At 39.1% G+C, this 20,939-nt stretch overlaps 1 protein-coding gene across 1 annotated transcript in view; it reads right to left on the reverse strand.

Moving 5' to 3' along the window:
* ARHGEF38 (Rho guanine nucleotide exchange factor 38) overlaps window positions 1-4,514 on the reverse strand; it is a 153,962-nt gene extending 149,448 nt beyond the window's left edge. The window contains exon 1 of the mRNA XM_067735415.1: window positions 4,319-4,514. Coding sequence (XP_067591516.1) covers window positions 4,319-4,514 — 196 coding nt within the window. The remainder of the gene's footprint in view (window positions 1-4,318) is intronic.
* Between the last annotated feature and the right edge of the window lie 16,425 nt (window positions 4,515-20,939).

Genomic DNA, 20,939 nt, shown 5'->3' on the forward strand with positions numbered 1-20,939 from the left:
AAATCATTACAAATTGGGCTTCCCTGGTGGCGCAATGGTTGAGAGTCTGCCTGCCGATGCAGGGGACACGGGTTCGTGCCCTGGTCCGGGAAGATCCCACATGCCGTGGAGCGGCTGGGCCCGTGAGCCATGACTGCTGAGCCTGCGCGTCTGGAGCCTGTGCTCCGCAAGGGGAGAGGCCACAACAGTGAGAGGCCCGCATACCGAAAAAAAAAAAATCATTACAAATTAACTGTTCCCATAATCTGACCAAGTCTAACTTAGTCTTTGAGCCATTTGTCCTCATACTGCAAAATATCTTATTCCGTATAAAGTCCATGCAGGAGAGTGGCTCATTTATTGTCACCATAGTGAGAACATTTCAGGATTTCATAAAAACAACCAATCAATCCTTTTATAATGAAAATGATATGATAGCCTTTGTGAAAAAGAAAACATCGCAGACCTAACATGAATTGGAGATGTGATTTTTTTGTTGTTGTGTTATCTGCAGCTGTGAGGACATTTAACCCACCCACTCTCACTCTTTCACCTGATACTAGCAAAAATATGCACTGGCCAAAAAATTAACCAGAAGCTTAGCGTGGCCACAGAGGATAAAAGTAACTGACTAACTATCTTAGTCGATTTGGGCTGCTGTTACAAAAATACCATAAACGGGGTGGCTTAAACAACAAACATTTGTTTTTCACAGTTTTTGCAGTTGAGAAGTCCAAGATCAAAGTTCAAGGTGCTGGTAAGGACCCCCTTCCTGGTGGACAGATGTCGGACTTTTCAAATCCTCACATGGCAGGGAGCAGAGAGGGAGGGAACAAGATCTCTCGTGTTTTATGAGGGCACTAATCCTATTCATGTGTGCTGGCCACATTCCAAGGGCAAAGATGGAACAGTTAACGAGAAAGATAGGGTGCCTTTCATGGACTGGTGGGGGGGGGGTGGGCGTGAGAGATGGGAGGGGAAATGGGTCGATAATAGACAATAAATAAGGAAACAAACAACATAATTTCAGACAGAGATAAGCCCAGTGAAGATGTTAAAATACCCTTCTCTCCCCATTCTGCACCTCCACCCCATCCCCACTTATCTTCTCTGAATGACAATGTTTTCTGACAACCTCTCCGCCCAATCCTGAATAGACCATTTCCTCCTTCTGCGGATGCCCTGATCCCATGTCTTCCTCTCGCCTGCACCTTTATTGTATTTGTTTACCTGTCTTATCTTTCCCTACGAGACTTCAAGCCCCTTTGGAGTAAAGGTCAGACACTTTTTCTTAATGATTTTGTAGTTGTTATTCCTGGCACATATTCTGTTTTTTGCACACCGTATAACATATTCAATAAACGCCAATTAACTGAACAAACCTGTTGAAGGAATAAGGATGCCACTAACTGTAGCTAACATTGAACTATTATTGTGCAACTTGAGGCTTAGTAGGAATGACTACATGGATGTGATCACAATCTTTTACAAAGATTTTATGATAATCTCATTAGAATCATGTTCTATTGTTTAATTTAGTAGCTCTCACCCCCTGTACCATTTAAAAAATATTACAGCTTAGGATTCACACTACTAAAGCGACATCAGTCAGAAATTGAATGAAACGGAGAAACTGTATAGTTAAGAGGTGAGCCCAGGGACACCGAAGAACGATGTAACATTTCCCAGAATCCTAGAGAACTTGCTTCCAGAGACAGAACAGTAAATTGTATTACTCAGCAACACAGCACTGAAGGACAACCAACTAAATAATTTGAGGCTGCATTCCAGTATTGGAAAGCACACTGTGACCTCACGATGGCTTTGCTTCAGGGCCATCTGTCTGAGGGCTCTAACTAGCTCAGGTCTTTATTCAGTGCCTCCCAGGGAACTGCCAGTTCCAAGGTAGGCAGAGGAAAAACTCTTGGCATTGCAATAATAAAGAACCTCTTAAGGTGATTTAGGACTCATCTGCATGATAAAGGGTAGAGTACAGATGAGAGAGTGCAAATCACAGAACTGATTGCTTCCAACATTAATGAAAAAATGCCTTCTATTGTTGCCACACCAGTTACAGAAGAATCATACTAAAAGCTCTATTAGGCATTAGGTATCAGCCTTGGACTTTATTAAGAGTTACATCTTTAAAATGTTACTTATCAGGAGGTCAGCCTATCTTTACAGCTCTGATGTGCTCCTCTACGCTCCCTGATGATTTTTCTCCAGCACAGTCAGGTCTACGACCATGGATTAACTCCTGCGTCTTTCCTTCCACCTTCAGAGACAGGATCCAACAGAGCACAGGAAAACCACAAATCCAGTGGAGTACATAAGAAGGCTGAAGTCTTCTGCAAAGTAACCAACAAATATCTACTGTATTCTGTGGCCACAGACTTATTTTTTTTTTAAGCTAAGTTTGGGAAGAGAATAGCAAAAAGTATTCCCATTTTTATTTTACTAATGGAATATCTGGATCAAAAAGATGCTGAATTAGTGAACCTCGGAAAGAAGAAACATGTTATTAGGGAAAAAGCAGTAGGCTTTTCCTGAATTCCTTATTTGTGGTCTTTTCATCAAAAGACAGAAAAGAGTTGAAACAGATTAGTAGATTAGTAAATTTGGGCTAACACAAGGCAAGTCCTGTTCTAACATTATGGTACCCATCATTCCTAAAATTAAAAACAGCTACTATTTATGGAGCACATGCCATGTGTCAGCCAATATTCTAGGTGTTTCATGTACTTATCTAATTTCATTCTCCCAATAACACTGTGTGGTAAGTATCATTATCCTATTTTCACAGATAGAGAAACAGAAGCTCAGCAATTTTAAGTGATTTGTTCAGTCTTATAGGTAGTAAACTGAAGAGCCAGGATTGGAAACCAAATATACGTGACTTTAAAATTTGCATTTTTTCCAGTTTATACATGGCCTTGAGAAAATTAATTTCAAAGCTCAAATAGTACCCCTTCCCCATTAAAAAAAAAAACAACCATCTTTAAGGACAACACTTGACTTTGCATTTTAATCCTGAGCTATCAGGATTTTTTAAAAGCATTAACTCATAGTAGGAAGCTTTAAAGGTTTAATTTAAATGCATTTAACTTACTTTAATTAATTTGCATCACTAAGTCCACGCACATTTTTTGAGGAAAGAGACCTTCTAAGTACAAGCTTGTCCCATTGGTCGCTCTAGCCTCATTGTAGTTTTTCAATCCGGAATGACAACTCATGGTAGGATTATGAGAGCTTAAACACAGTGTGCCTCAAAGTGGGAGAGACAGGTTCTGGGGGATCACATAACAGGTACTGCAGTGGCTACTTAAAACGTCGCACAGCATCCACATCAAAATGATGTTTACTAGACCAAATGACCTTTGAGAGAAAGGGAGAAGTAAAAGAGAGGATGGATGGGAAGAGAGAGCAATTCAGGGCCTGAAACAGGACATGTTATATTAACTGTGCCAATTATCTTATGACCATCACAAAATAACTGAAGTTATTTCCTCAACGGTCATTCAATCTAAGCGTGCTAAACGTCTCTTACCATATTTGCATGTTATTCGATTCACTCTAAAGGAATGAACACCTATGTGATTTTCAAGAAATCCTATTATACTATCCGATGACTATAACATCCCTTATTTTCCCAGACATAATTGTAGTTTCAGGCCCCTATTTAATATAACCACAATCACAGTTCAGTACAATTACCTAGATAGATCTCCTGGTGTGACATCTCACACCTGTCTATTGAGATAAACTATCTTTTGTAGGTTTCTAAATCATTTGCTTTCTAGTGCTTCCCACGTCTTAAATTGGGTGCAGGAGGGAGAAGAAAAGAGGGATGTAGCAGGAAAAAAAAGACATGACAATATTAAGAATAATTCAGAATTGGCTTTTTTGGTTGTTTTTTTTTTTGTTTTTTTCGGTACACGGGCCTCTCACTGTTGTGGCCTCTCCCGTTGTGGAGCACAGGCTCCGGACGCGCAGGCTCAGCGGCCATGGCTCACGGGCCCAGCCGCTCCGCGGCATGTGGGATCCTCGTGGACCGGGGCACGAACCCGTGTCCCCTGCATCAGCAGGTGGACTCCCAAACACTGCGCCACCAGGGAAGCCCCAGAACTGGCTTTTTAACTATGGAAGGACATAATAAATTTCTCCTACAACTTGTGAATTACATTTACTTTCATTTTCTTATTTCCTTACTTTCCTCCTTATAGAGGAAGGTAATGTTTGATTTTCTCCTCTGCCTTAATTGCTTCCTTTGCAAGTGCAAGAGTAAGAGGAAAAGAGCTGGGAGTGCAGGAACCAAGGCCATGGGTTTCTTGTAGGTTACCTTGTAATTTCTGGTTGTACTCGGTCCTGTGAGACTGGCTCCTCGTCAAGGTACCAGAGTAGTCCCCAGGAACACTGCTCTCAACCACAGGGTCAGTCTTCCTTCTCTCCAGCATATAGAGCCTGGGCCTCGGGAAGGGCAGGCTCTTTTTCCTGGTGCCCATAGTTTCTTTCCCGGGGGCTTCTTTGGGCTCCATGGGAGGCAGAGACCAGCTCTAGGGGCCAGCGGGCAATGGCTGGCTGCTAAGGGGCCTCAGGGTAAATGTTAAAGCCGCCAGCCTGAGGAGCTTAACTGCCCCCTTCTAACCAACCGGCTTCACTCCAGGGTTACCTAGCTGTGACTGCCCTCCACGGAGTCCCAGGGCTCCACCCCTATGAGGTCATTCTTTTTAATAACTAGAATCCAACAGGGGAAGCTGCCACCTGTTACCTGAGAGACCTGCCGAACCGAGCTAGGCAAAGCAGGGACTGCGCTGCAACATGCTGCTGAAGCAAACAAACATCCCATTGTGTGGGCCGAGGGCTGGGAGTCCGGGGAAAGGAAAGCGAACAAGGTGAGGCGGGAGGAGGGGAAGCGCGCGTGTGTGTACCCAGCGGCTTATGGGTTCAGTGTGGGCCTCTGGGTGTGTACAGGTGCGCTGGGACACTGCGTTGCGGTTCTGCTGCCCCGAGCCACACGGGGCTCGGGGGTGACTCTCAGCTAGAGTCACCCACACGTGACCGCGGAGCTAGTGTGCAGCCATGAGAATTTGCATTTGCATCACAACAGTGGGGACAGGATCGTTTTTTAAGGATTACTGTGCGCCCTCAAAGTCGTGCTTCCGCCTTTAAACACCGAACATTCAGAGATTATTTGCTAAAAACGTACTTGCCAAACCCTGATCCGCATTCCTGAGGAAACAAGGGTTTGCACTGGAGAGGGGTTCGGCTGCAGGAGCCAGAGGAGGGAAAGGTCTAGAGCCTTTCCGATTTCTTGCTCTCCACGTGCTGCCCTAGCCTGAAATTAGTCTTTTCAGTCCCAACCCCGTCCTTCTGGGTCCTGATCCTTGGGAAAATAAGCACTGGGCCAGGGTGTGATTTCTGTAAGATCTTTTCCCGACCCTCTCGCAGATGGAGTGTCCGAGAAAGGCAGCTCACCTTAGGAAAATAAGGGGAGGGAAAATGTTTGAAACTGAGAAGAGACACTAGACAGTGGAAAGGCCTGGGGGGCGGGGAGGAGGGTAGAAAGGCAAATAGTGACGGGCCTTTCATTAGTTTTTTTGAAGTTGTTTTTCCTCGTATTTACTGAGATTTCTCAAGGGGAAAATTCTCAGAAGCTCTGGGAATATGCCAAGTCTTTTGTATGCCCTCGTTAAAGAAAAGAGAGACGCTGAGGAGGAAAATAGATTCTTTTTTATTGCAGTGGGACTGCCAAAATCTAGCTTTGTGCTGTCCACTCTGAATCATGGTTAACTCTTGTTAGACAAGGTTTATAAATGAGGAAAAAGAGGGAAAAACCATTTTTCCAACTCAGGATGTGTGGGCTGAATACAATTTGCATAATTATCTTAGAAGATAAATGACAAATCGTCACCCACTATAGAGACATCTATATATAGCTTGGCATATTGAATGGCTTGTATTTAATATAATTGATAGTCTCTTTCTTTTTAACAAGCCCTCCCAAATACATTTAATAAATGCTTTTCAAGGCACATTCTCTGTGAAGATGTAAAATCAGCTTTTTTGATTCACATTAAAAATGTCTCAATTGTATTCTAATATTATATATACATATATGGATATGATATGTTTGTGTGTATTTGCCTGGTTAATAACAGACATATACTCTTAAATATAGTACTACTGCAAAATTGTGCAATTAAAAATACAGGACTTATGGGAAATATGGGGTTACGGTTAGAGCACTCCAAAACTTTGTCAGTGATCCATTTTTTAAAAAATGATAAAAAACTAAAAAAATGGTAACACAGTTTTACATGTGATAAATGGTTAAGAAATACAGAAATATTACAATAAATGTGGCATTTTGTGTTGAAGAAGCACTGACCTTTGCTTGTGGAAGTGGGTATTAGAAGGGTTACAGCTTCTGAGTCATAATAAAATGATGGAAGCAGTGATATTTGAAATCAGATGGAAATGTACATCACCAGATGTGGATGGGTGTGGCTAGTCCCACAGGCCATGAACTGAAGTCGCTGGTAATCTTGGGGGGTGTTCACGTGTGAGTTTTATGTCCTCCCCTGTAGCTCAGGGCACCTGGGTACAGTTTTCTGCATTCACCTAGTGTTTCAAGTAGATGAAATCACACATAAGCAAATGTGAAATTGTGTTATGCTCAAACAGTTCCCTAATATAACAGTTTTGTTGGAACAAACTTATGTTTTCAAAACAAGCATTATGGCAGAACTGACTGTAGTAGCTTTATTATATTTTAGAAACTTCATCAATTGAGAAGATACATAATATAGCTACCATGAATTCAGTAGTAAATATATTTTTCAATTTATTCACAATAGTTTCTGTGTTAACTTTAAAAATAATAGATAAATTCTTTCAAAACCACCTTTTAATCAATCAGTGAATGGCGCAGACCTCGTTAGTTGTTTTCTCAGTATTCATTCCTACCACCTCCCACTCCATGTCATTCATGGCCAACAGACACTTATTTTGTTCAGGGTAACATTAGGCTTGGCCAATCATAATGATAATTTTGTGTCCATTTTCTAGTCTCTTTTGTCACTAGAGGTGACCATGTAATCCTAGTCCTGGCAAGTGAGACCTCAGTGGTGGTCTGCTAGAATGAGGGTAGGAGTTGGTTCTGGGAAAGCATTTGCTTCTCTAATAAAAGGTGTAGAAACAGCTGGCTTCAACCTTCCCCATTTGTCCAAACTTGATCACAGGTGTAATGCATGGAGCAGTTGCAGCCACCTGTGTCCATAAGAAAAGACGGGAGAACCATGAGCTCTGATAACATTGAGCTACTGAACCAATATTAGTGGCCATCCACCTTTAGAGTTTCTGTTAAGAGGATAAAAAAGAACCTCCCGTCCTAAAGCCATTGTCAGTTGGAGTTCTTGTCAGTACGTTTCTAAGGAATTCAACAGAGAGTGCTTGATATACAATGAATTCACAGTTCTTTTGCTTATGTATTTGACACTGTTCAAGCCAATGTGTTTAGAATCACCAGCATAAAACATGGGTTACCTTAGCTGCCAATAAAAACACCTGGGTTAAAAAGATTTTGGGTGTTTTGTCACTGAGGCATTTTCTAGAATATGAATGAGACTGGAGGAAAAAAGCCTTCTAATTTGTCTGTTTTATATTCTGTGACAGAGGTACAAAAGTATTTCCATACAAGGATTTTATATTACTTAATGAAATATTGATATTAAGACTCTTAAATTAATTTTACTGGGAGTAAAGCGCAAGCAGTTAATGGCTCATTATTTAAAAAAATACTAGGTAGTGAATCCAAGACTCAGTTTTAATTTTGGCTAAATCAGCTTCATGACACTACAAGTGACCTAGTTTCTCTCAGTCCCAACTTCTTCATCTGCAAAAGCTAATAATGAGTTAGCCAGTAGTGCTATTCACTGAATATATTCACAGAGTGCTGCACTGCCCTGCACGCTTTCAACTTAGGTGTGGCTGTGTAACTTGCTTTAGCCAAAGAAACTGATTAAAAGTGATGTGTGACCTAAATGAGGAGGAAATCCAAAAAAGAGGAAATATATGTATACGTATAGCTGATTCATTTTGCTGTGCAGTAGAAACTAACACAACATTGTAAAGCAACTGTACTCCAATAAAAAATTTTTTTTATTGTGTTACTTCTGGAAAAGTGTTAAGAACAGGTGTGTGATTTGCTACAGCTTTCTTTCCCTTGTCCATGGTGGCTGGCAAGATTCCAGGCAGTGGATGAGTCCTGGAAGAAGGATGATTTGGAGCAGAGCCCCAGTCACCCCATAATGGTTGTGTAGTTTGAGCATGAAAGAATTCTTTGCTCCTTTAAGCTACTGAGACTTGGGGCTGTATTTTTCTTTTTTTACTACTTCAACATAAACCTAGACTATCCTTATTGATGTAGGGTGTAGAGCAAATGATACATAAATCTTCTCCTGGTCTGGCGTTATACGATTTCCAGATTCTAAGATCCAGTGCTATTAGGTTGTAAAACTCCTAATTCCAAAACAGAAATCACATCTCTTGAATATAGTCATAAATAAATTGGACTGGAGGAAGGAAAAGAACTTACTAGTTTAAGTTAGGAACTTATTATAGGAGTACAGGCAAGAAATGCTTGGACTAGGGTAGTGGTGGTAGAGATGGAGAAATGCTGATGGATTCAAATACATCTTAAAAGTTGAGCTGACAAAACTTGTATACAGTTGATTGAGGCTAATGAGTAAGAAGAGGAATGAAGGGTGAATTCCAGGTTTTAATAGTGACTAATTGAGAGGATATTGGTGCTATATGCTAAAACAGGAAGAAAGAAGGACAAGGGGAAGAGGAAGTTTGGTGGGGTTGTCAAGAATTCCATTTAAGAATAGACTAAGTTTAAGATGGCTGTAAGATATTCAAGAGAAATGTCAGGTAGACTTTGGATTTGTAAATTTGGTGTCACTATTTAGATCTTAGATTAAAAATTGGGAGTCATCATAATATATATAATATTTAAAACCATGCATTGATGAGAAGAAAATATATCCAGAAGAGAAGGACCAAAATCAAGCCGTGAAGAACTCTAAGTTTGACGGTAGCGTTGGAGGAAACTCAGCAAAGTAGGCAGAATAGCCATTGAGGTGGGAAAAAAAAGCAGGAGAACGTTGCATCACAGAAGTCTGGAAGCAAGTTTTTCCAAAATGAAGGAGTAGTCAGTCTGCTGAAAGGCCAAATCAAATGAAAATAGAAAATGACTCTTTGAATTTGGCACAATGTTGGTCATTTACAAACTTTTCAAAAGCAGTTTCAGTAATGGGGTAGAGGTATAAGCCACAATGGAAGGGACTCCATGAAAGGAGGTAAGGAAGTTGAAACACGTGGGAATAACACTTCTGAAGAAGTTTGCAATAATTTGTTATTATTAGGTAACTACTATATATAAGGATCATACCTAGGTAAAATAGTGAGGAAGGAAGAATCATATCCATATTTACAAAATTGGAAACAGGTTCAGAGAAGTTGAATAATTTTCCCAAGATGACACAACTCATAAATAATGGAGTAAAGACTCAAATTCAGGCCTTTCTTTCTGTTGTTGTTGTTGTATTTTTGCGGTACGCGGGTCTCTCACTGTTGTGGCCTCTCCCGTTGCGGAGCACAGGCTCTGGACGCGCAGGCTCAGCGGCCATGGCTCACAGGCCCAGCCGCTCGGTGGCATGTGGGATCCTCCTGGACCGGGGCACGAACCCGTGTCCCCCTGCATCAGCAGGCGGACTCTTCACCACTGCGCCACCAGGGAAGTCCCAGGCCTTTCTTTTATAGCAAAGCCTGAGGTCTTAGCCACTTTGCTACATGTAAAGCGCCAGCAAACTGCCTGACACACAGCAAGTACGCACATGCGCTTTTCAGCATTAGAAGCATCTAGGAACAATTCTCATTACCTATCCTTATTCCTTGGGATGAATCTGAGGGATCTGAAATCTTATCTACATCTCAAGTGATTTTCACGCACAGTTAAACTTGGACAATTCCTGCAAGCATTCTCCTTGTCTCCAGCGTCTCTCTACTCCAATCCATCTTGCCCAATACCTCTTGAATTTCCTTTCTAAACCATAAATCAGATCAAGTCATTCTTCAGATTAAAAAGCTTGATGGATGGTTTCCCACCACATGTAGAAGGAAATCCAAACATTCTCTAGGCTTCAATCAGACTGTCTAGTTTCATTTCTGATTACTTACTATTCTAGTTATTGATTGCTGAATAACAAATCACCCCCCAAAACAGTTGCTTAAGGCAATGATTGTCATTGTGTTAGCAATCACAATTTCTGTGGGTCAGGAATTAAGGGAAGGCTTAGCCAAGCAGTTCTGGCTCAGGTCTCTCATGTCCTTGTAGGTAGATGTTGGCAGGAGGCGAAATAGCAGGCCATCAGAACAGCTGCGGGTTGACCAGGCAGACTTCTCTTCTCATATGGTTTCAGAGCCTCTTTGATCTCTCCACGTGGCTAGTTTGGGCTTCCTTTCCAGCATGACAGCCTAAGGGAAGTCAGATTGCTTACCCTGTGGCTCAGGGCTGCAAAGGGGAGAGTGTCCACCCTTAAGATATATCCTATGAAGTCACATAGTGTCACTTCCGATCTAGTCTCAGAGCCTACCCAGGTTCAAGGAGAGGGAACACAGACCCTACCTTCTCAATGGGAGGAGTATCAAAGTCACGTTATGAGAAAAGCTTACAGAAGGGGAGAAAGTGCTGTGGCTGTCTTTGGAAAATGCAATCTGACTCATATATACCCATCACATTCGCCATATTCTAGTCTCTTTTAGGATTGATTTTATTCAAGCTGTTTCTTTTACTTGGAATAGCTCTCCCCATCCTGTGAAGTCCTACTCATCCTTCAAGCCCCAGGTTAAATGTCCCCTCTTCTGTGACATTTCCCTTCTGTCCCCTGAGAAGAGTCACTCACACCCGCCTCTGGAATCACGTAGTGGCACACCTCTATCATAGCAGAGGGAGCTGTGTATATTCTGTGATTTGTTAGATTATGAGCTCTTCAAGCTATTTGCCTTTGAAATCTCATGACTAGCAATATGAGATCAATGGATGTTTGTTGCCGTGGGGGTCAGGAATAGCAGCTTAAGGTTTTGTGCAACCTGCTAATTCATGGGGACAGGCTTAGCTGTGAGTCACAGTATTTTTTTGTTCTCTGTCTGATTAGTACTTTCTTTCCCTGAAAAGGAGGGTATAGATCTGGAAACAAAGGAGAAGATCAGGGAATATTAATTCCTCAAAGATGACGTCATTAATGCATTTGTGAGATGACCATAATGCCAGTTTTGAGAGCTCCCTATTCAACTATAAATTGTTCACAGTGACCCGGTTATCCTGTAGGTGTGTTTTTATACCCACCTCTATGCTTCCTGAAAGCAATAATTTCTGTCAATGCACTGACCAAGCAGCAGCATAATGATCCTGGCAGCAAACAATGGATGGGAGCTGAGGTTTGGAAGGAGGTAAACCTTCTAGTGTTTTTATCCTTTTGACTGAAGTAATTTTAGCAATGATATATGATCACAGTTGGGCCTTTGTCTCAGCTGTAATGAATCATCCATTACAAGATTTTCAAGGTTGTCAGGGGGCAAATCTATCTTGGGAAAGGGAAGAATCTTTGCAAGTGCCTGAGATAGCCTGGTTATGACCAAACCCAGCTGCATAAGCAAGAAAAAGTGTCAGTGGAACCTTTGAAAACCATCTATATAATGATACCAGAATCTAAGTCAGAGCACTGGGTTCAATTTCCAACAGTCTATGCTCTTCAGACTACATCTAACAGTTATTCCAGCAGAAGAGCAACTTGGGTCAAAACAATTGATACACGAGATGAGCTGTTCTCATTTTCCAGGGAGAATCCAGAAGACTTTTTTTTTTGCCCCCTCTCTCCAATTTCTCCCATCTTTATTCCCTAAAATCTGGGCTTAATTGGTGTTAACTAGCTTCTAAGTATGAGATGGTACTATAGAGACTTTTAATTTTGGTTGTAAGCAGCCAGCTTTCTGTTTCTTTATTGTAAATATGAGTAATTCAGAAACCATTTATTGAAAAATAAAATCTTGATATTATAGTTGAATATTTAAATTTACTGTCATGGCACCATGTTTCCTATGCAGGACTATAGGCTGCAGATTCATAATGCATGGCCATTAAATGATCGTAGAGATTCAACTTAAAAGAAATGATCTTTTGTTCTTCTACCTCCAAGGCATTTTCTTTTTTATTTCACTTGTTTTTCATTTGTGCAGAAACCTGTTTGTTGTAAAAGCTCAGTATATTGACTCCAGGCAGCTGCTTGTGCTTTCTCAGTTCGGAGGTGAAAAGCAGTAGTGGTAGATAGCTAGGAGAAAGAGTGTATTTTTAATAAATGTAGCAAAGACTCACATAAATCAGTTAAGCTAAGAAGCATTTTTTATGGATTAAGTGACTTCTAAAAGCACATTGGCCACTGAACTACCCAGAAACATTAGCCTCATGAATTCTGAAATTTCTCCATGACTCTTCCAGTTTCTCTCTTGCCATGGGATAAACCATTCAGCCTCCCTGACTACGTTTCTTCAGCTTTCAAGGCTGAGATTCAGATCAGACACTGCATTTTATGGATCTGTATTGCTGTTCCTTCAGAGAATATTATTAAATTCAAAATTATAGTATCCATAGCAACCATAACTAGGTCAGTTTGCACTTGGAGTAACAAATAACAGCAGAGCTTCTGTATCCTTTTCCAACCAGCCTCTGGGCTTGCAAAACTTTGTTAGTCTGCTGAAAGTAAGTGACTTTGCGGGAAAAGGGCCTACTAGCACCTGGGAGAGTTATTTTCTTATTTGTGATCCACACACTCAGAAAACTTCATGGCAATTAGACAATGTGTATATGATTTAACTTCACTCAACCAACATGATTCTTTGAAAAATGAGTTTTAGTTGTGAAGCTTTATTTCTTTTAGAATATTGTGATTAATGTCTAATAAAAACAACACCTGCAGAATTCTTGTAAAAAGAATTGGAATGACATGGGGGTATCTTCTTTCCACTTTGGTCACAGCTAATGTTTTACCCCACAGCTACTGTTTTCTTATTAAACCGAGAAATAGTCATTGTTCCTTCCCATTCACCATGCAAATATTTTGATCTAACAGTATATATAACATGATATATTTTTATGAAAGAAAGCAATTATATTTATGTACATATAATTACACATTTGGAAAAATCTGGACAGATACATACACAGACAGTGGACCTGGAAGGGAGAAGAGGGGAATTTTCCCTTTTCACTTGAAACATTTAAGCATGTCTGTGTTGGACATATTTTTAAAATTTTATTGAAGTATAGTTGATTTACAATGTTATGTTAATTTCTGCTGTACAGCAAAGTGATTCAGTTATACATATATATACATTCTTTTTCATATTCTTTTCCATTATGGTTTGTCACAGGATATTGAATATAGTTCCCTGTGCTAGAAAATAGGACCTTGTTGTTTATCCATCCTATATATAATAGTTTGCATCTGCTAATCCCAACTCCCAGTCCTTCCCTCCCCCACACCCCTCCCCTTTGGCAACCACAAGTCTGTTCTCTATGTCTGTGAGTCTGTTTCTGTGTTTTAGATAGGTTCATTTGTGTCTTATTTTAGATTCCACATATAAGTGATATCATATGGTATTTGTCTTTCTGACTTACTTCTCTTAATATGATAATTCCTAGGTCCATCCATGTTGCTGCAAATGGCATTAGTTTGCTCTTTTTTATGGCTGTGTTGGACATTTTTAAACAACCTACTAGTTACTAAGTCCTTTATAGCACTGAATGCTTCAAGTCACCCTCACTATCAAAATACTATCTTCTTTCAAATCAATAAGCTGACAATACCAAGACTAGCTACTATTTATAGAGCACCTATTATGTGCATGTTATTTGCATACTGTAACTCATGTACCCCTCAAAACAGTCCTCAAATATTGCCATTCTTGTTACACAGATGCAGACCTGAGACTGAAGGAAGTTACATAACTTCACTCTAGAACATCTGGTAGAGGGCAGAAATGAGATTCTAGCCCAGAAGCATCAGGCTCTCAAACCTGTGCCTTTCCCATCAAGGTACATTTTTCTTCATAAAAAGAGAACTCTCCACCTTTTCTGTAGTCTCTGGGTGGGTGATTCCAAAAGAAAAATAATGCCTGATTGCCAGAACCAGTGAATATTGAATAGATTTTCAGCTTTAACCTACATATTTCATATCTTAGGAAACGGAGAACCAAAAACCTTAAGTGATTGTGAAAGTTCATCTAGTCAATTAGTCGCAAACCCAGAACTAGAATGGAGTCTCTTGATGCCAAAACCGTTTTTCCCCCTTCCTACAACCTGTTGTTAATCCAGACACAATTTCTCCTCTAATTCACAGTTGTGAACTGTGGTTTATTTGGCTTGACTCTTGAAGACAAATGGCTCATTTTGTGGGCATTCTTTGCACAGATATTTCCCTCCTCCTTTCCTTGTCACAATATATATGTAGATTAGGAGTAACCCAGAGACAAACTTAAGAACAAATATGCCATTTGATTTTAAATGTGCTAAATGTTGCCCTAATATTAGTATGAAAAATGTATTAAAAAATGTGCAGACCACTTTGGGGTGGGATTATAAGGCTGGAAATCAGAATAGTAAAGAAACAAAAATTTTTTAAAATGCAGGTGGCTTGAGAAAATAGAAGGCACTTTCAGAAGGCAATAATAAGAGAGTTTAGTGAGACCATAAAAGGCAAGAAGGGAGAAATGGCTCAGAAACTCTGAAATGGGACTGTGTACACCGCAAGAGGGAAATCTGTGCAGGGAAATTCAATAAGAAGACTATTCAACAGGATATTTAATCCAATCTTGGGCAGACCATGGGATAGCTGCTTTAACCTATTACCAAGGAAAGAAGCTTCATGGAGACAGAAGGAATCTTGACTCCTCTGGCAGGTTATAAGAGAAACATTGAGTATATAACTATGGCAAGATGTAGGACTGTGTGTGTATCGAGAGGAACAGGAGGAAGGTGAGGATGCTCAAGAGTAGATAGAAAGATGGGTGTGAGAATTCATGTGATGACTTAGAAAAAGTCACAAGAAGTAGTAATTGTAAACTTGCAGCAAGGTCAATTAACCAACAGGTATCTATGTACTTTATCTTATCAATTTTACTGAGGCTCATTTTGATTTTAGTTTCAAGAAATTATTTATGTCATTTAAATAATTTATTCTGAAAGTAAATTAAGATGAAAGGTGAAGTCACAAAATCAGTGTCTCTGAATACTTACCAAGTGCTTCCTTCTTGTCTCCACCCAAAGTGGAGATAGGCGAGATACCCAATTTTATACAAGTTCTATTAACTGTTTTTTGCCTGCTTGCAAAAATAAATGTTGTTTAGTAAATGTGTGTGTGTGTGTGTGTGTGTGTGTGTGTGTGTATGTGTATGTCTGAGAGAGAGGGAGAAAGGGAGAGAATTTGGTGTAAGATCTGTTTCCATTATAAACCGTTCCACTTCTGGTTATTGGTAACTATAGAAACTGAGAAAGAGCCTAATAGTTTTAGATGATTAAATTTCCTTTAAGGTATATATATATATATATATATATATATATATATATATATTTTTTTTTTTTTTTTTTTTTTTTTTTTTGCGGTACGCGGGCCTCTCACTGTTGTGGCCTCTCCCGTTGCAGAGCACAGGCTCCGGATGCGCAGGCTCAGCGGCCATGGCTCACGGGCCCAGCCGCTCTGCGGCATGTGGGATCTTCCCAGACCGGGGCATGAACCCGTGTCCCCTGCATCGGCAGGTGGACTCTCAACCACTGCACCACCAGGGAAGCCCTAAGGTATATTTTTAAAATTATTTGCACTGTTAAAGTAAACATACAAAACGGGGTACATCTAACTTTACCAGTGAATATGTGTATAACCCTCATATAAGATATTTCCAGAAGTGTATTGCTATATTAAATTCAAATCAGTACCTTTCTTTTAGTCAGTAAAAAGCTTGTCTTAAATATAAATGCTGAGTTACCAAGTTTCATTTCATATTAAAATATAGACTTTAATTTTAGGAATTCCCTTCTTTGGGATGATTTATTTCTCAGAGTACCGTCACCAAGGTCTCATTTCTTCCCTTTAATAATGTAGAAGAAGGCACTGTTTTAATTGTAAATGGAATAGAGAAGAAAATAGTTATCAAACTGGTAGCTTCTCTCTTCATCTTGTGACTTGAAAACAGGTACTCTACATATTTATCCACAAAAAGGACAATAAATAGACTTACATATAAACTCAAAGGAAAAATAAATATTTTCTGAAATACCATCTGATTTGAGTCCTGGACAAAAGCAATGATAGGTATTAGGACAATTATGAAAGCTTGAGATACAGAGAATAGAAATGAAAGCTTTTCATTCCTGAAAGTTGGTATCTCAGTTATCTTACTACATGAAAGCATTGTAATCAAAAAAACAAAAACAAAAAACTATCAGTAAAGAACAGCTTTCAAAGCTCTCATCCTTTTTGTCAGTCTAAACATTCCAGATAAAAGAAAGAAGATGTCTTCACTATAGCTTCAGGACCCCTTAGAAAATAATGGCTTCAAGTTGGCACCTGAACTGCAGTTTCTTAGACCAGAGTATAGAATTTATTTATTATGGTGTGGAGTGGAGGTTAGGGTAAGTTTTTTTCCCAAATAAAAATTCCTGTGCACACAATATATAAAACAAATAGACGAGTAGAATGGATCTCTAGGGCAGGCTAAAGTTTTGTTTTGTTTTTTTTTTTAATTGGTGGAAAAGATTCCATTGTTGCAGAATCCAGGAGCACATTCTCAGAACCCGGTGTATCATATTCAGAACTGTCCCATATCGAGTAAGTTCAGTTTAGATGGTTTGATGATGTTAAATCTTTTAGCCCAGATCTAACTGCTTGAGAAAAATCACAAGAGCTTTTAAACTTGCCAGAGAATGTTAATGTCTTACCTTTTCTGTTTAGTACATTACATACCAAAGAGTGAGAAAAGATATTCTGTAAGCATCTAATGGAATAAAAGAATCAAAACATAAATGGAGGGCTTTATGCTTCTTTCTATATTAGATGGCAAACGTGCTATGGAAATGTATTCCTAGTTAAGATTTATTGAGCGTTTGCTATGTGCAAGGTACTAAGTGCTTCTCAAGGATTGTGGCACTTAATTCTCACAAGGACCTCATGAGGTAGGTACAATGACTCTTGTTTTACAAAGAGGGATACTAAAGTTAAGGAGTTTAAGTAATTTCCCAACATTATAAACAGTAAGTAATGGAGTCAGAATTCAAACTCAGGTATAAGTTTCTAACCATTATGCCACATACGCATAACATTATTGAAAAAGAACTTATCTTTTAAAGAAATTACATTCTAATTGTTTTGGCCTAATTAACTTCTCATAATTATACCTCCCTCAACACCTGTGTGACACTGACACATAATTAATGACAAAGAAATATAGTTAGTACTATGATTTTCAACAAATCAATACACCATATCTTCACTGATCACATATTTTCATCTGTGAAAGAAGAGAATAACTTTTAAAATGTTAGAACTTTACTTTTAAAATCAGAACAGGAGCTAACAAAGACAAATTTTGATAGCCCATTTCTAGGCAACATTACTCAGAGCAAAGGTCACCTTGATTTATAAGTGCTAAACTGTAGTACAAGAGTAGGATGCAAAAAAATACTCCTTAAACCAATAATAACTTAATCTTAATTATCCACCACAGAATTCTTTTAAAGTTATGTCTTAAAGTTCATCTAAAGGTGAACATGTTTAATTCAAATTATGTGCTATGTTTTTAAAAGTTGTTTATTCAAAACTGAAGGCAGAAAAATATTTGAAATTTTGATTGCAAGCAGAAGTGCTTGAATCTGTGTAAGAGTTTCCCTTAGTTTTTTCAAACGTTTATCCAATAGATTAAAATCCAACATCATGGCTCTCCTTTATGAGACAAGCAGGCATTCTTCGTATTTAGCTTTGACTTTTCATTTAGAAACCAAAAATTAGAGTTGAAATTCTGTAAGTCCATTAAACTATTAAGGGATATTTTTATTCTCCAACCCCTGCAGCTGAAATTTACTGTGGTTACGAAATGAGACATGGTTTCTTATGGTTACAAAATGAGACATGTTCATTATAGACAGTATTGAAAATATGGGAAGAAATAATAAAAATTAACTGCAATTCTGGAACCTAGAAAAAATACTATTTTTTCATGTATAGTATATGCTTCTGGTGATTTCTCTCTATATATAATTCTATACAAATATGAAACCATACTTTGTAGATTTTTGTAACCATTTCAGTTAAGAATATATATCTCTCTACGTCACATATTAATATGTGTAATTTACATAACTAGGTGTCTCAAGCTAGAATTTAGGTATTCCCATTTTTCTTTATTATAAATGATATGACATTAAACATCCCTGCACATAAATCTTTGAGTGCATGCTCTTCTTTTTTCTTTCCACAGATTAGAGATATTTTTCATAAAATTAAAATATGATTCCAGAAAAACTAATCCATTAACTCAATGATATTTTATAAATTATTTATATTTATAGTTCCAGGGCATCCTTCTTCTGAGCATTTTGAGAAGTTTTATACACATTAAAACTTACTTCCTATTGTTTGATGGGTCAGTTGTTTTAAAATGACAGGATTGAAAGAAAGTGGCAAGAAAGTTTAGTGAATGAGAGGACAGAGAAAGAAAAAAAGGGGAAAAATTCTTTTGTGCTTCATTCTTTTACTTACTGTTTCCTTTTTCTAGAATACTTGTCCCTGCCTTGTCTATCTAAATAAACTTTATACAGCCTCCTAAATTTACTTGCAACTGTAACATCATCTCCCATGTGTATGTAGCAGTTCTATGTGTGAGTTCTCTTAGCCACTTTTTACAAATCCTGGTTCTTTCCTTTATGTATATTATAATATGTTTGACATCACTGGCAATAATATTTTGTAGCTCAGACTTGTCCTCCAGAAGGGACTCAAAGGTGAGGCCTGTATTCTATTCATTTCTGTATCTCTGGTGACTAAAAGACAGCTAGTATATAAAAATTACTTTATAAATGTTTATAGAATGAATGAATAAGTGAATGGCAAAGTCTACCATTTCCACAAAGAAGTTATATTTACTGTTTTGGGAAAAGGGGAAAAGGTTAGGAGAATTTATTGCCTAGACTCCTGGACTTTGAGTCCCTGAAGGGAAGGAAGGAAGGAAGGAAGGAAGGAAGGAAGGAAGGAAGGGAGGGAGGGAGGGAGGTAGAGAGGGAGGGAGGGAGGGAGGAAAAAAGAAGGAGGGAGGGAAGGAGGGAAGGAAGGAGAGAGGGAGGGGAGGGAAGAGAGGGAGGGAGGGAAGAAGAAAAAGAGGGAGTTCTATACCTGCAGTCACAAAAGCAGACTACAATGGCTCTCATTGTGTGTGTCCAGGGACCTGATATACTATATTCTCAGTTAAGCAGACATAATACAAACCTCAACAATACTGACAAAATTCATCATACTAGCAGATGTATGGAGGTTTTAAACCTAGGTAAAAAATTGTTTATCTGGGTTGTTTGGACAAATTTGTTTCCCTTTCATCTTCTCACAAAGAAAACAAAGACCAGCAAATACTGGCAGGCAAAAGCTACCCTATATCTGCCTTTGTGTGCCTGCCAAGCTTTAGAGTGGTCCCTTGATTGCAGAAAACAATGCGTTGTATGATATTGTAGAGATTAGTATTAGAAGGCTCATTAATGCTTTCTTGTGGAAACAGCTGTTTGGTGGGTTTGTGTTTGCAGAGGAACTTGTATTAATAAAGCTATGTTAATATAGATTTCCATAATACTTTTCTTTTTAATTTATTTATTGGCTGCATTGGGTCTTTGTTGCTGCGTGTGGGCTTTCTCTAGCTGTGGCAAGCGGGGTTTACTCTTCGTTGCGGTGCACGGGCTTCTCATTGTGGTGGCTTCTCTTGTTGCGGAGCATGGGCTCTAGAGCGCAGGATCAGTAGCTGTGGCACACGGGCTTAGTTGCTTCGCGGCATGTGGGATCTTCCTGGACCAGGGATTGAACCCACATCCCCTGCATTGGCAGGCGGATTCTTAACCACTGCACCAACAGGAAAGCCCCTCCCTAATACTTTTTAATGAGTTTGCTATTTGTTTTTATAGACAACTAGACAAATCGTGTCTGAAACAAAGGGTCGGTTCATATTGTCCCTTCAGTCACCAAAATACTTTGCCAAACTTTCCATGTAAGTTGTAGATCAGTGTGATTTCCTCTCGATTTTAGGCAGAGGGGCATGGGAATTCAACAGAGGTAACAAGCCTCCCTTTCTCTTCTCCTTCAAATCCAAAACACCACACCATCCTGAAGCAATGAAAATCTCTATTGAAAACACACAGATACACACACAATCTTAAACAATGCTATAAACAAACTGGGAAGGCATGAAAAGGGGGGGAAGTGTTGATTTAAATCCAGGATGATTTTTGCATACCATGTTATCCTGCTCTCTGCTTTGTGCTTCATGCATGTCTGTATTGTTTGAATCTGTTATAAGGAACATATATATTATATTTACAATAAAAACAAAGACTCAGAAATACAAAAATAAAATCATAAGGCAAATGAGAAGCTGGGAGAAAATTAATCACAAAAATGAAAATGAGGAGGAGGAACCAAGATGGCAGAGTAGAAGGACGTGCTCTCACTCTCTCTTGCGAGAACACCAGAATCACAACTAGCTGCTGGACAGTCATTGACAGGAAGACACTGGAACTCACCAAAAAAGATACCCCACATCCAAAGACAAAGGAGAAGCCACAATGAGACGGTATGAGGGGAGCAATCACAATA

The sequence above is a fragment of the Pseudorca crassidens genome, chromosome 4 (genome assembly GCF_039906515.1).
Source record: "Pseudorca crassidens isolate mPseCra1 chromosome 4, mPseCra1.hap1, whole genome shotgun sequence".
Taxonomy (NCBI): domain Eukaryota; kingdom Metazoa; phylum Chordata; class Mammalia; order Artiodactyla; family Delphinidae; genus Pseudorca; species Pseudorca crassidens.